This window comes from Desmodus rotundus, chromosome 2 (genome assembly GCF_022682495.2).
Source record: "Desmodus rotundus isolate HL8 chromosome 2, HLdesRot8A.1, whole genome shotgun sequence".
Classification (NCBI taxonomy): Eukaryota; Metazoa; Chordata; class Mammalia; order Chiroptera; family Phyllostomidae; genus Desmodus; species Desmodus rotundus.
Window position 1 is genome coordinate 150679892 of NC_071388.1, and position 14336 is coordinate 150694227.

General features: G+C 39.1%; 1 protein-coding gene across 1 annotated transcript in view; it reads right to left on the reverse strand.

Moving 5' to 3' along the window:
* IFIH1 (interferon induced with helicase C domain 1) overlaps positions 1 to 14336 on the reverse strand; it is a 48945-nt gene that overhangs the window by 25487 nt on the left and 9122 nt on the right. Inside the window, exons 3-4 of the mRNA XM_024579905.4 lie at positions 12144 to 12290; positions 99 to 203 (exon numbers count right to left, since the gene is read on the reverse strand). Coding sequence (XP_024435673.2) covers positions 99 to 203; positions 12144 to 12290 — 252 coding nt within the window. The remainder of the gene's footprint in view (positions 1 to 98; positions 204 to 12143; positions 12291 to 14336) is intronic.

Consider the following 14336-nt stretch of genomic DNA (forward strand, 5'->3'; position numbering starts at 1 on the left):
ATAAATACATTTGGGAGGGTAGGAACAGCCCCCATGCTTTCCACTATATGGCGTCTCATTTCACACTTTTTAAGGTTTACACAACAGTGAGGCAGTACCTGAATCACTTCCCATGGTGCCTGAATCACTGCCCATGTTGCTGTTATGTCCAAGACTTTCATCTAAGCAGTTGACACTTCCTTCTGCCAAACTTGTGTCTGATTCTGCAAAGGAAAACATTTTAAAATATTTTAAAAATATTTCTGAGGATAAACATATTTTAACTGCACACCTCTACAGCACACAGTACGTACAGTTCAATGCAAGTTGGGAAGGCACACCCACATAATTATGAATAAGAGGTAAGAGTCTTTGGCAAGCTACAATTACAAATTCCACTGTGAATGAGAAGTTGCCAGGTAGTGAATCAAATGCACAACCCCACTTACAGTACCATACATCCAATACGAGAGCTAATGCAAACTGGTAAGGACTTATGACTTTTGTCATCCCCCCTTCATGTAAATTTTGTCCTGAGAAAGATCTAGGCTTGACAATGCCATTTAAAAATATATTATAAAGAACCTATTGAGTTATTTTCACATAAAATGGTGGTTAGTGAATAAAGTAAAAAAATAATAAAATACACTGATTTACTGGTTAGTTATGAAAACAACAGTTCAGTAACAAAGAGAACTTTAAAGTATTAAAACCTTGCTCAGGAAGAATATCATTAAAACCTGGCACTGCAATGGTGCTAGAGCTTATGTGAGGTTGTAAATGCATTTTCTCTTTACTATAAATAAACGAAGCTTCTGTCAAAGGGTTACAGTTAACGTGAGTGGCAAGGACACACCCTTCCCTTGTCAATCCCAATCTTCTGTTTTTAGTACTCATTATCAATTCCTTTTGAAAATCTGTCCCTCAAGGGAAGACTTCCCTCCTCACAATTTCCAAGGATTTTTGCAATCCACTCCTCCAGGATCAGAACTATTGCCAAACTGGTAACAATGAAGGAAAGATGGCTACAAGTGCTGGCTTTGGAAGAGGAAGAATCTGGGAAAATTGCTATTGCAGTTGCTCTGTGCTAACTTCCTCTTATTTAAAATGAGACCAGTACAATTTACCTCCTCATATCGGATAACTGTTGAATAACATTAGGTAAGATCAGCTCTTAGCACTTTGGCTTAATTACTGGTGGTTGGAAAATGAAATCAAATTCAAGTATTTCCAGGGTAAGAGTTTATTTTATAATGTTCTCCTTACCATTAATAACATTTCATAATACTTATACTTGTTAGATGACTATTCATGCTAAAGCTGCCAGACACACTAAATAAATTACATTAAAGTAGCCTGTAGCCATTGAAAACGAGTCTGGGTGCCACACATTTAGGCTGGAAATAGAAATGGTTGAAAAACAGGCACATAGTATATTATCGATAAAACTCCTCTGGAAAAAGATGACATACAACTCCCTAAAACTACAGGTCTCTTCTCTTTGTTTAGCCAGTTACGTTTCAAAGGCAGGTGTATTGAGGTGTAATTTACACATTGTAAATGACCCTTTGCAGGTGTATAGTTTGGTGAGTTTGATAAACGCATATAGTTTTGTCACCACCGTACCAATCAAGATGTTTCCTTCACTGTAAAGTCCCCTCACCCTGCTTCACAGTCAGTTGCCTCCTGCTGTCCCCTGGCAGTCACTGACTTGGCTTGTCCCTGTCCTTTTGTCTCTTCCAGAATGTTAGACAAATAGATTTATGCAATATATAGCCTTTGTGTTTGGCTTCTTTAACTTAGCAGAGGCAGTTTGAGATGCATCCATGTTGCTGTTTGTGTCAGTAATCTGTCCCTTTTTACTGCCGACTAGTATTCCACTGCGCATCTGTGACATCTGTGACCTCTCCCTGGAAACCTGGATAAGCCTATTTAGCTTAGAAAATATGGAACTACAGCCAAAGCCAATTAAAATGTGAGATATCGTTCTTGAAAGGTAAAAACAAGCTAATAAGAAATTTGTAGAAAAATTCTCAATAGACAGACATACTGTTTAAATACATTAGCACAACATAAATATACTAATGTGAAAATACTGTGCTTATCAGTTGTCGTAGATTAGCTCTAAAACTCGGATTTGAGGAATCCCTTATGATCACACGGGAAAACCTGTACATCTCACTGAGAGAGTTTAAATATGGCACTTTGCAATCCCCAGAGGTATGCCTTGTTAGAAGCTCAGAGGCGAGTGTGGGATAGAACTGTCAAGTAGAAGAGTGTTTTGGGCAGATGTACTGATGAAAAGAGAATATGATTTGTAAGAAAAAGCAAGGTGAAAAATGAAATGGGGAAAATGTCAGTGTAAGGATAATTCTCGATCTTAGAAATAGAGACCCAGGTTTTTGAGGCAAAAAATTAAATTTTGACATGGTTTTCATTTGTTGTATTGAATGTGGTACTGAGAAGTAAAAACAATACCACAAATACAGAGAAGTACTTACCAATATTAGCTAAAATCAAACACTGTATCTTTAACTTTCCAACTAAGTGTATCCGAATGGAAATTATATTTGATTTCCATTTCATTTTGTAATCACTAGCAGTTAAACCATCATCTTAAATCTGCTCCGTGTAAGTGTAAAGTCAGGATTTTCCCCACGCTTTGTTCTAACATACATACAATTTGGAGAACCTATTTAATGCAATGTACACAAATAATTAGTGAGTATTAAAGAAAGCTGCTGCCCCAAATAGGGTATTATTAATTAAGTTCGTTATTGGGGTTATTTTCCTCTAAAAAATAAATCTGCAATGTGTCACTGAGCTCTGCGCTTTCACCGACATAATGCAAATTACATTTTAAACCCTCAGCATCCTGTGTGGTAGATGCCCATTATCGCCTCAGTTTTATGGGTGAGAAACCACAGGTCAGAGAGGTTAAATCATTTATCCAGATCACACAGCTAGAACAGGGCAGAGCTGCAAGTCCCCATTTTCTGAATCTACATCCAGTTCCAAGCCTTTCGCCCTACGCTGTGCGTGGCTGATGATCTGTGCGAAGCTCTGTAAACCAGCAAACAGTCCTTTATCCACACTGCTGAGAAAAATAAAGGTTTTTTTAAGTATCTAGACATTATCATTGTAATGGCAGGTTTTCTATCAATTCGAAACAGCTTGTCTTTTTTTAAAAATTTCACGTCTAATTTTTATTCTGAAATGTCAAGCTCTTTTGAATTAAAGTACAGTCGACATACAATATGATATTAGTTTGCAGGTGTAGAACACAGTGAGATTTCACATCTACATGCCTTACAAAGGGGTCACCACACACAGCTTGTATTTGCAAGAAGAAAAGTTAGATAGATTGGGTTTTGTTGCTAATATTTCTGATTTCATCCATAGACTTTAGTTAACTTTAATTTAAACATCCTATTTAATGTTATGAAACATTTTCCCTGTACACAAATCAAAGAAGATTTCTATCCTGTTGACAAAATTAATTGCAGTAATTTCTGCTAGAGATCATTATGAAAGTGAATGTATTTCTTTGTCATTTTAAGGATATAAAAATTTCCAGTTTCTCAACATGGAAGTAATTTTGTTTCCTAGATAGCAATTTCTTATGCATTTGATATATCTTTTATTTCATAGAAATGTAAGTACTATAGATAATAATTTTAATAATAAAAGAAAATATATTATACTGCATTTCCCATAACACTGAGAATGTCCTTCCCAGAGCTTTTCTTCCTGCATTCATTTTGAAAAATCATGTTATGCACACATACACACCACCCCCAAAAAACCAGACTGGGAAAGTGTTTATGTGATGCCAAAATTAAACCAACCTATTGAGTTTATAAGCCAAAAACTTCTGCATTTGACTATAGAGAAATATCTTCTTTCACACTTTATACTTTTTTACAGTAAGTCAATCTGAACTTACAATCTAATGAAAAACTCATGTGTCTATGATTTAAAAACAGACCAGATACAATCCATTGGAGACTGGGTGTCACCCTGAAGGGAACACATGCTGTGGTGTCAGACCCAAGGACCGGTCTCCCGATCCCTGCTCGTCCACTGCTCACAAGTGATGTAACCTTTTAAAAAAATTTTAATATACACAGTAGTTTCTACTCTCTCATTTGTTGTGAGAATGATTCTGTTAGAGCAAGGAAATGAATCATGAAGGGAAACAAATCTTGAATTCTCGTGAAGTTGCAGCTTAAAGAGGCTTTGAATAGTGGAGTTTTATTACATAATACTTTTAGCTAACTTTTATATAGGTGTTATTTCCTCTATGGAAAATATCAAAGCTAGTTATGAAACAGATCAGAAAATGCTGGCTATTTCTGTTAAAGAAAATAAGTTATTCATATCAAACTCTATTGAAATTAAGAAAAATGATGCTTGTGTAGTTGAGAGAGAGGATTTTCTCTAATAATTTTGTAAACAACACACAAAAAAGAACACCTTCACTTACAATGATAGCACGAGACCATAAGCCATGGGAGAAAAAAAACTCGTTTTACAACTACAACTTGAATATGTTAAGACAGAAATATTAACTGGAACCTGAGAAATTTCATATTTAACATCCTCTGGACCTTTAAAATGCTTTTAAACTATGTAGAAACCAAAAATATTGAAGTTTTAAAAAATTCAAATGAAAACCTCTAGGTTGAAGGCCTTTTTAGATCTATTTCAATATAAAGTCTGCCCTCTGCTGGAAAATGCTATTATAACAACTAGTCGATAAATTACACTGCTTTTTTTCAACGTAAAGCCTAAGCTTCAATCCTTACGATACAAATTAGTTCTGACTTCTATTCCTGCCAGGTCATGTCCCTTCTCTTTTCAGCCTTGATGTATTTCCTAGCTCAGAGAATATCCCTCCTTTCTTACCTCTGGCCTCAGGCTGTCGAGCAGTCTGTCTGCTGGAAGGCGGTTTTACATCACCGCAGGGAGCAGTGCGAGGGGCCCTGCGCCTACTGAGAAAGAAGGGCTCCGGCACGTCCCGCCCTCCCAAGAGGCCGTGGTGATGGGGCCTGCAAATACGCTAATTCCACTTGCCACAGTAACGTTATGCTTACTCCAGTAGTTCTGACCTCACGCATTTTAGCTTCACCTCTTCAGCCATCCCCACCTTCTCTCCAGGTGCACCGGCCCCGCAGCCGAGGCTGTCGAAGACTACCCCTAAAAGTGCCAGCACCCGTGCACGTGCGTGCACACAGAGAGACGGCATGGACTTCTCGTGTGCTTCACTTTCTTACTGCTAATAATATACATACTTCCTTTTCTTTTGAAATAACTTAATCTTTTTTGAGAGGAAATAGATGACTTTTATTTTCAGCTCCATGTATACGGATCTGTGCGTGCGCACGCACACACACGTTCACATTTTGGTCTGTCAGATTTTGCTCTCCATGCCAGGGAACATGTGTTCCCACAGAATGGAGAGAAGCCACCTCCACCCACCTTGCATATTCTCTCCTGGATCCAAGCTTCTAGGAAATGAGTTTCAGAGAGAGGGGGGTGGGGGGTGGAGAGAGAGGGAAACTCTCCTAGAGCCACGGCCCGCGTGGCTATCCATGAAGCTCCTTGTTCGGAGCATTCATACTGCTGAAATGTTTCCGTCAGAATTCAATTTGAATTGTGTGTAAGTATGTTGGCTTAAATTTATCTCTATGCCCTTTGGCCTTTAGAGTTGGGTCTCAAAGAGAAAGACAGGTATTAAAGGACAGAGTTCTGGGGATAACCGTACCACTAGAACAACCCATTCACTCACTGCCAGTCAGTGCTGGAGGCAAAAAGTCCTAGAGCAGAGTCACTTATGAGTGATATGTCAGATGACCACATGGAAAGTCCTGGTAATAACAAAGTTCAGGGGTGGCAAGATAGAAGATGAACTGGAAATGTCTTTAGCTGATAGATGCCCTTCGGGAGGTGTACAGGTTAAGCAGACAGAAGTAGGCATGAGGAAAATATGTGAAGACATACATGTAAGGGTGCCCTGGTTAATGTTCAAAAGTCAGGCTCTTGGGGGGAAAAGGCCACAATTAGAAAGTGCCAATTTCCACAGTGTAAGTGTTATCACCATGGCTGATTTGAAGCTACCAGTGAGATGTCACTGTGTGGAGTTAGGAAGTCCTGGCCACGTTTGGCTCCTGCAAGCCAGTATCAGCCAATTGCAGCGCCCCAAAGGATACATTCCTCTAATTAAGGGCTTTCCTACAAACATCACCTGAGATGATCACACATGCATTATGACAGTATTTTATAATTATTCAAAGGATGAATGATAAACTTTTGGGAGTACCTTTTAAAGCCGTGGTACATTTGCACAATGGAATACTACTTGGCAGTAAGAAAGAAGGAAATCTTACCCTTTGCAGCAGCATGGATGGACCTGGAAAGTATTACACTAAGTGAAATAAGCCAGTCAGAGAAAGACAAATACCATGTGATTTCACTCATATGTGAATCTAATGAACAAAATAAACTAACAAACAAAATAGAAACAGACTCACAGATACAGAGAACAGACTGACAGCTGTCAGAGGGGAGGAGGCCTAGGAGGCTGGATGGAATAGGTGAAGGGATGAAGCAAAGAGAAAAAACACACAGACACAGACAACAGCATGGTGATTACCAGAGGGACAGGGGCTGGGGGAGGTAGAAGAGGGTACAGGGGAATATACGGTGATGAAACTCCGGAGACTTGACTGGAGGAGAATGTCCTCATTCCTGAAACATGAATGGTAACCCTCCTAGAGCTATTATGCAATTGTAAGTCACATAACAGACCTAGACAGCTCCTGGTAGGTTTCAAATAAAATACAAACCTATATTATTTTTTTAAAAAACACCAATATCAGTCAGCAGCAGCAGCAGCAGCAGCAGCAGCATCTCTCTCTCCCCCTCAGCTCAAATTCCTATCTGCCCTTTGGATTGCCTCAATAGCACAATAATTAATATCACTAAAATTAGACAAATATGGAAGTGAAGGAGAACTATCTTAATTCAAGCCGATCCTGTAACGGTCTAGGCGCTCTGGCACAATGGTACCGCACCCTCTGTGTCAGCCGCCTTTCCCACTAAGATCTCAGCCGCTATGTGCTATACGTTTCTAGAGATTTTAAAAACTTCTAAATTTCTAGAGATTAGTGCTATGGAGCATTATTCTGGTCCTCAAGTGCAAGGATAAATTTTGTGGCATTTTAACAGAAAATAGTATAGAGCAAATCTAAGATCGGGCTTTGGTCTATAAAAAGGCAAAACAAAACAACAACAAAAGTGCTATAACAGATTGGGCCAGGGGGAAGGAGGCTGTTTTATAAAGGTCAATTTTTAAACCCCTCCTACAGAACATGATCTATGCAAAATATATCCACAATATATTCCAAAGCATAATGTCACCGGATAAACCTAAGGAGTGGAACATATGGGGGAATATGAAAAAGAAGGTATTAAAGTCTGAAAACAAGCAGGTTGGTAAGCTCATTAGCTGGGGTGGAATTTTAAAATCTTCACGTGAACGAATATATAAATCAAAATATACACATGCACTCATAGGCATGCGCACTGGGTATTCACACGTGGCACGTTCTACTCCCTTACTGTATACAGAAGTGAAATTATTCTCTTTAGAAATGTAAAAGCGCCCTCTGCTGGCCAATCGGAGTACTTGCACTTTCTAGTTTGAACAACAGCAAGATCCAACAGAGGATGATAAAAGTAGTTTGGGGGATATTCTGCAGAACTCTGCATCAAAGTCAGTCTATTCCAAATACAATAAATTTTATTTCATTGTGAATCTCATTTAATTTACTTTCATTTTATTATAGAGCATGATTTCCTAGAACAGTATCATAAAAAGGTTGATGTAAAATAAGTACTCCCTTGTGACAAAGCAACAGCAGCGGACAACTAGAACTGACTGTACCGTCAATTTTATTGTCCACTTATAGAACTTTTAAATCCATATAATTATGTACTTGCTATAAGTAAAATGTTTGTAATGGCATAAAATGAATGTAGGCTTTGTGCCCTCTGTTGTTTTCTCAGAAAGTGTGGTCTACAGAAACACCGAAGTTTTCCAATGTTTTCTTGTGATAATCTAATCAGTGACTTAAGAAAGCAGGACTATAAACCCAGCCTAAAAATCCTACTAATAGTCTGAGACCTATTCAAATATCGGTTAGAAATTATTGTTAACTTGGAAAAAGGCAGAACAAACAAACAACCCCCCCCCCCAAAAAACCACCAACTTTTGGTATTTTTTAATGAACCACTTTTGTTTTATAGGGAGCAGTTGGAAGGAGAAAAAGAGAAGACATGCCAGCCCCCAATGAGGAGGCGTGACGCAATCCCTCTCCAGATCCGCCCACTAGGGAACTCTGATACATCCGTCCTAGCATAAAGGAGGAGTGCGACCAAAGCTGATTTCAGGGTGGGCCACTGTTATTAATGGCAGTCTGTCTCACCCATTAGGTGTAGTGATGAGTAAAATGAGCTAAAAACAATATATGAGGAATCTTTGCATTAAATTATGAGTAATTAACATTTGTATGCACTGAATAAAAAATTTAGAAACTGGTTCAGAAATAAAAATTACAGAAATCTTCCTTTGAAATTGGAAATAATTCAAGTCAAATTTTTTCTTTCTGCATATGAAAATTCGTATGTACAGATTGTGTGCACTTTAAGTAAAAGTTCCTTTCGATGCCATTTTGGTAACTATTTGAAATCTTAATATATTAGAATTCAAAGTAAAGATTATACATTATCAATATCAATAGATACACAAAATTATGCAAATGCATATTAGAGACTAAGGAATACTTTCACATTTATTTTGATTGTTAATTCTGTTAAAGAAGGCAATGTAAGCAAAATCCTTCCATGGTAAATTTTGCAACAAAAACTTAATCAAAATAACTGCACTAACTTCTTTGGGTTCATGGTATTTTACAAGTTCCTTATATCAGTAATTTTAGTTCTGAAGAGCACCAAGAAAATGAACAGGCACTTGGAATAATCCACAGCAGCAGCGTCTATACCCGAACGCAAAGACACTGCACTTTCATAAATAAGTTACTCCTTGGCACTGCTCTGGAAAGGGCCACAAGGGCCCCCCGTCTGCTCCCAAATCTACATCACAAAGGTGTTCCGGACTCGAAGAGAGTTCAAGTCCCTGTGTGGGATAGAGTCCTCAGCGTACTGCACATCTCACTGCACACTCACATGTCTTCAGACTGTCACCTATTTTAATAGTCTGTACTTTTCTTCATAGCACTTACTATAGTACTATGCACAGCACTTACTATGCAGCTAATACAGTGACTACTGTTTGCCCGACACAGCCATCACTTGAAATCACCGTGGGGGGAGAAGCCATTTCTGTCCCCTACTCCCCTGGATTTACACTCCTGGAACACCATAAATATTTGTTAAATGAAAGAAGTGAAGGGAAGAGAGGAAGGGAGGAACCTCAGGGGTGGAGGGGGAGGGAAAAGCCCTTTCTGTTCTCTATGGCCCTTACTAAGATCCAGATTTTTTCCCCCCAACATGCAGCTTTAAGTTTTATATTAAACAGTAAGAAAATAGAAATTTAAAAAAGATTTGCTTTCAACTTTGTCCACTTCAAGACTCAGAATCCTCCATACACAAAGTGCAATCCCATGGGACGCATTAGGCACCTTTTGATGAAAACCTTATTTAAGATGCAGGATCACTTCTGAGCCTTTATCCTGTCTTCAGTTCTCTCCAGTGTGGATTTAGAAAATAGCCAGGAGCCCACAGAGATGTCAGGTAGCCTACCAAAGAAATGTATTAAACGGTGAAAACTCCAAAGTTAGATAGTGGATTTTAGCATTCCTACTGACATGATTTTTGAAGGAAAGCACAGTTGCTCAAATGAAACAAGAAAAATCTTCCAGAAGTCAGGTTTAAAAGCTTTGCTGGTCTAGACATTAAACCTCACTCTTTAACGTGTAGTCCAGGACCAGCAGGAGCAGCAGTGCCTGGGAGCATGAGAGAAAGGCAGAACCTCCGGCCCCACACAGGACCTACTGACCCAGCATCTGCACTCAACAAGACCCTCCTCCAGTTGCCTTCCGGAGCGCTGTGAGAAGAAACAAACACCATAAACAAGCCTAAGTAGCAAGCAGACTATAAAGAATACTGGTACTATTCATGACAAAGGATTGCTATAGAAAGATCCTATAAACCAGCAAGAAGGTGATAAAGAACCTAATAGAAACACAGATAGGTAATTAACAAAAACAACAGCAAAAATGAATACACTTGTAAAAATGTTTTTCATTAGGAATCAAAAGATTCAAATTGAAATAAAATACCCAGTTGCAAAAGTGTTAAAATATCACCCACTCCTGCATCGACAGAAGAGGCTTCAGGGCAATAGGTACTCTCTATGTTGTTGGAAGACATGTAAATTGATGCTAGGTCCTGGAGTGAAATTGACATTAATTATCGAAGGTCTTAACATTGTAGAAACCACTTGATCCAGAACTTTCAATTATATAACACATGAAAAGAGTGACACTGAGACATAAAGTTATTGTGGTATTATTCACAATTTAGAAATTTGGAAGCATCATAAATGTTCAACAATTAGATAATCAACTATAATTCATCCAGCAGATGAAACCGTTATTCAATTTTTATAAGCCATTCTGTAGAAGAACATCTAATGAACACAGGAAAAATGTCATTATATGTAAATGTCCAGGTATGTGAACAGACGGGAAGGACACATACTCGATCGTTAAGAATAATGTATCTATACTATGAGAGTATGGCTTTGTATGTTTCTATGTTTCAAATTTGCTGTAATGCAGCCCCATTACTTTTCTGAATCAAAAACAGTATACTTTACAGTGGTTGCTGGAGTCAGCTTATTCCAGCTCACAAGGGCCAATTGTTAAATTTTCAGGAATTTTGTGAGCCAGTTGTTGAGAACAGTCATTAAAAAAATTAAGTTACATAAACATACTGATACAATTAAATAAATGATATTAAAACAAAGGTAATGAATGCTAAAGCCCATCATTTCCTGATCATTTTAATGTATCATCTAAGATGTTGAGGCTATTTATGCCTATATGATGAAAATGCTACACAGCGGTTGAAGGCTTGAAAGCAGCGTTAGTGGGAGCATTTACACCATGGGGATTGGTATACACTGCCAATCAGGGCTTTTTTTGTTTCTCCAGAGAGATGCTTGTTAAACACTTATCAGCACATCACAGACTTTAAGTATGTCTTGAGAAACCAAAATGTGGCCCTGCTGGGGAGACAGAAGAGGAGAGAAGGATTCTATCGTGAACAAATTAGGGAGAGGAACATAATTAAATTAGTTTGATCCTTCCAGGCTGTTTCACATCAAAAAGCTGAACATGGTATCTCCTTCTCACACCGATTCATTACTGCAATTCAAGCCAGTTTAGCACCTGGTCATCTTCCTATCGACAGCCTTAGTTTTAGTCTCTGCTATCCAGCTGAGCCTCCCTGAGACACCCCAGTCTGTAAAATAGGGGACGAGGTAATGGCCTTACTTCATTATCAGAGCTTTGGATGAAACAAGCTGCTTAAGAACTGGGATATGTTCTGAGAAGTATCATTCGGTGGTTTTGTTGTGCGAATATCGCAGAGCGCACATACACAAACCTGGGTGGTACAGCCCACTACGCACCGAGGCTGTGTGGTGTAGCCTATTGCTCCCAGGCCACCAGCCTTTACAGTATGTTAGTGTGGTCATCACTGATTCAAACATCCTTATGTGGCACATGTCTATAACATATTTGAAAGTACATGGAAAACCGTGAAATATAGGGCATGCTTATGATATTTACCACATTGCAAGGACCACAGATGTCTTCTAAAGTAAAATTAGAACCAAATGTGTTCGTATTCATAACATATTAATATTGCATTAGTTTTGAAAACATTTTTAGCCTCCAAGAGGAATTATTTTAGTTTAATCTCTTCTAAAAATATTATTTTAGTAAAAATGCTCACAAAACCCCAAAGCCCAAGTGTTCTCCCTCTGCTTAACAGATCCTGATGTCACCAATGCACAAATTGACTTTGGGGAAGTAGTCATTGGTGTCTATAAAGTATGTAGGTGTCGCAAGTACCTGAAACTACAGAAGAATCCACAGACGATGATTCCACGGAATTATTCTCCACGCCCCAGCCCCGTGTCTCTGGACTTGGAGGGTCTGCAGCTAAAGGAAGTGGCTCTTTAACTTCAGGACCATCTTCTTGTGATAAATCCTCATTTTCTATAAGTAAAAGTATTAGAATGTAAAAAATGGCGCAATGCACATTTTTGTATAGTATACATAAAACCATTATTGTCATTTTGAAAATGAAATTGGGGGTTCTAAATAGAGATTTACCTCAATATACTTCAGTACCTTGAATCCTAAACAGAATGTACATTATGTTTCAGTATAAGCTTTTATACACTATAAATTCCTGTTATTGTTTTTCTGAAAACCAAGTAGGGGGGGGGGGTCCCTCGTAGACGGTTGCCCAAATGCAGCTGGACACCTGGAACCCTTGAAAGGTTGGAACCTGTTTTCGTGGACACTGCAGTGTGGTGATCTCCTGTCTGACCACCACCTTTCGGAAGTAAGCCACTCACTCAGTGGCGCAAGGCACGCTTACGGCTGAGTTAACGAAAATGCAAATTTGGTGGTAGTTTTTCTTTAGCTTGTGCTCTTGCCATTTTGTTCCCTCGCTGTGTGCTTTACATGAGAAGTACGTATGCTTTAATGTCAGCCTGAATGCACGTATTCTGAATTTCTGGAGATTTTTTAAAAATTCAGTGAAATGTTCTATCTCCTTCCTTTCTTCTTCCCTTTATCCCTTCTGTCCGGTGTTTCTTCCTTCAGCCAATATCTACTGAGTATTTGCTTAAAGGACTATGTGGTTACAAAGAAAAACAAGAGTTTCTATCCTTCAGAATCTGCAATCTGTCAGAGAAGAGGGACGCCATAAAGAAAAAAATTCAAAGTGTCATTTTGGATTAGGCTATCTTACAAAATAAGGGAGAATGAGTCTTGTACATGTGTAATATCCTGAAAAAAATTGTTATGACTTTGGACTTTGTCTTTGGCCAACTTGATAATGTTTGCAGCTACATATTAAGTCTGTCTGGAGTGTATAATCATAATAGTCAACTTGTTGTAACTTACTACATAAGCAATTTACATGTTCACTTAATTCAATCTTCCAAATAACCTTAGGAAGTGAGTGATATTATTATCCCCATTTCACAGAGAAGTAAACTGAGGCACAGAATGGACAAGACCTGGCCAAAGTGACACATCCAGGGAAGTGAAGGAGCAAAGATTCAATAAGCGTGAGGATTCAGAGCCTAGGCCCCCATAGCTGTCAGCTTGAGCCACCATAACAAAGTGCCATGGACTGAGTGGCTTGAGCAGCGGAATTTTATTTGCTCATGTTTCTGGAGATTGAAGTCCAAGATGAAAGTGCTAGCAGGGTTGGTGTCTGGGGAGAGTTCTTTCTTTAGGTTTCAAAGAAGAAGATTATAAAGGTCACTATCTGACTATGTCCCTACACGGTGGGGGAGAGGCTATCTCTTCTTACAAGGCCACAGTCCGGAATTACGGCCCACCCTTCTGACCCCATTTAACGTTAATTCCTAAAGACCTGATGTCCGGACACGGTCTCACTGGCAGGGGCAGTGTCAGCGTGTGGGTTTGGGGTAACACAAGTTAGTCTGTCGCAGCTCCTGGCCACAAGAATAATCACAGCTAACTTTCTGGTCGTCAAGTCCTGCTAGAAAAATACTTAGATTCTCATGATAAGATGTGCTGTTCAGCAAACAATATTTAAATCCCCGACTTTGCTGATTTGGTTTCCTGAGGAAAGAAAAAGTAAGTCCTACTTGTTTGGAACAAGTTGGTGTGGGGGCAGAAGAGCGCTGAGCCCCAGACATAGATTGGCATCTGCTATCCGACCTTCAAAGGAAGCTCAGAGATCCATTTCTATTCTGCTCCCTGCCCTCACTAGAGCCCACATGTCTGAGTCAACATCTACCATCACCCACTTTGGTCCAAAGAGGGAGAGGCCCCTGCCGTGGGCCCAGGGAGGGATGGAAGGCTGATGGAGAACTGGTGCCACTATTTTCCTTTTCATAAGGACTTTCCACTGGTATAAAATGCTCTGCCCTGGCCAGCCATGAGTGAGATGTGCATGGGCTGAGAGAATCTGAAAGAGGCTTAAATTCAAATTTATAGCATAGAATAGACAGTAATGAGGAAGGTGTGTGAATGTTAGGTGTCTATGATGAGATGTAT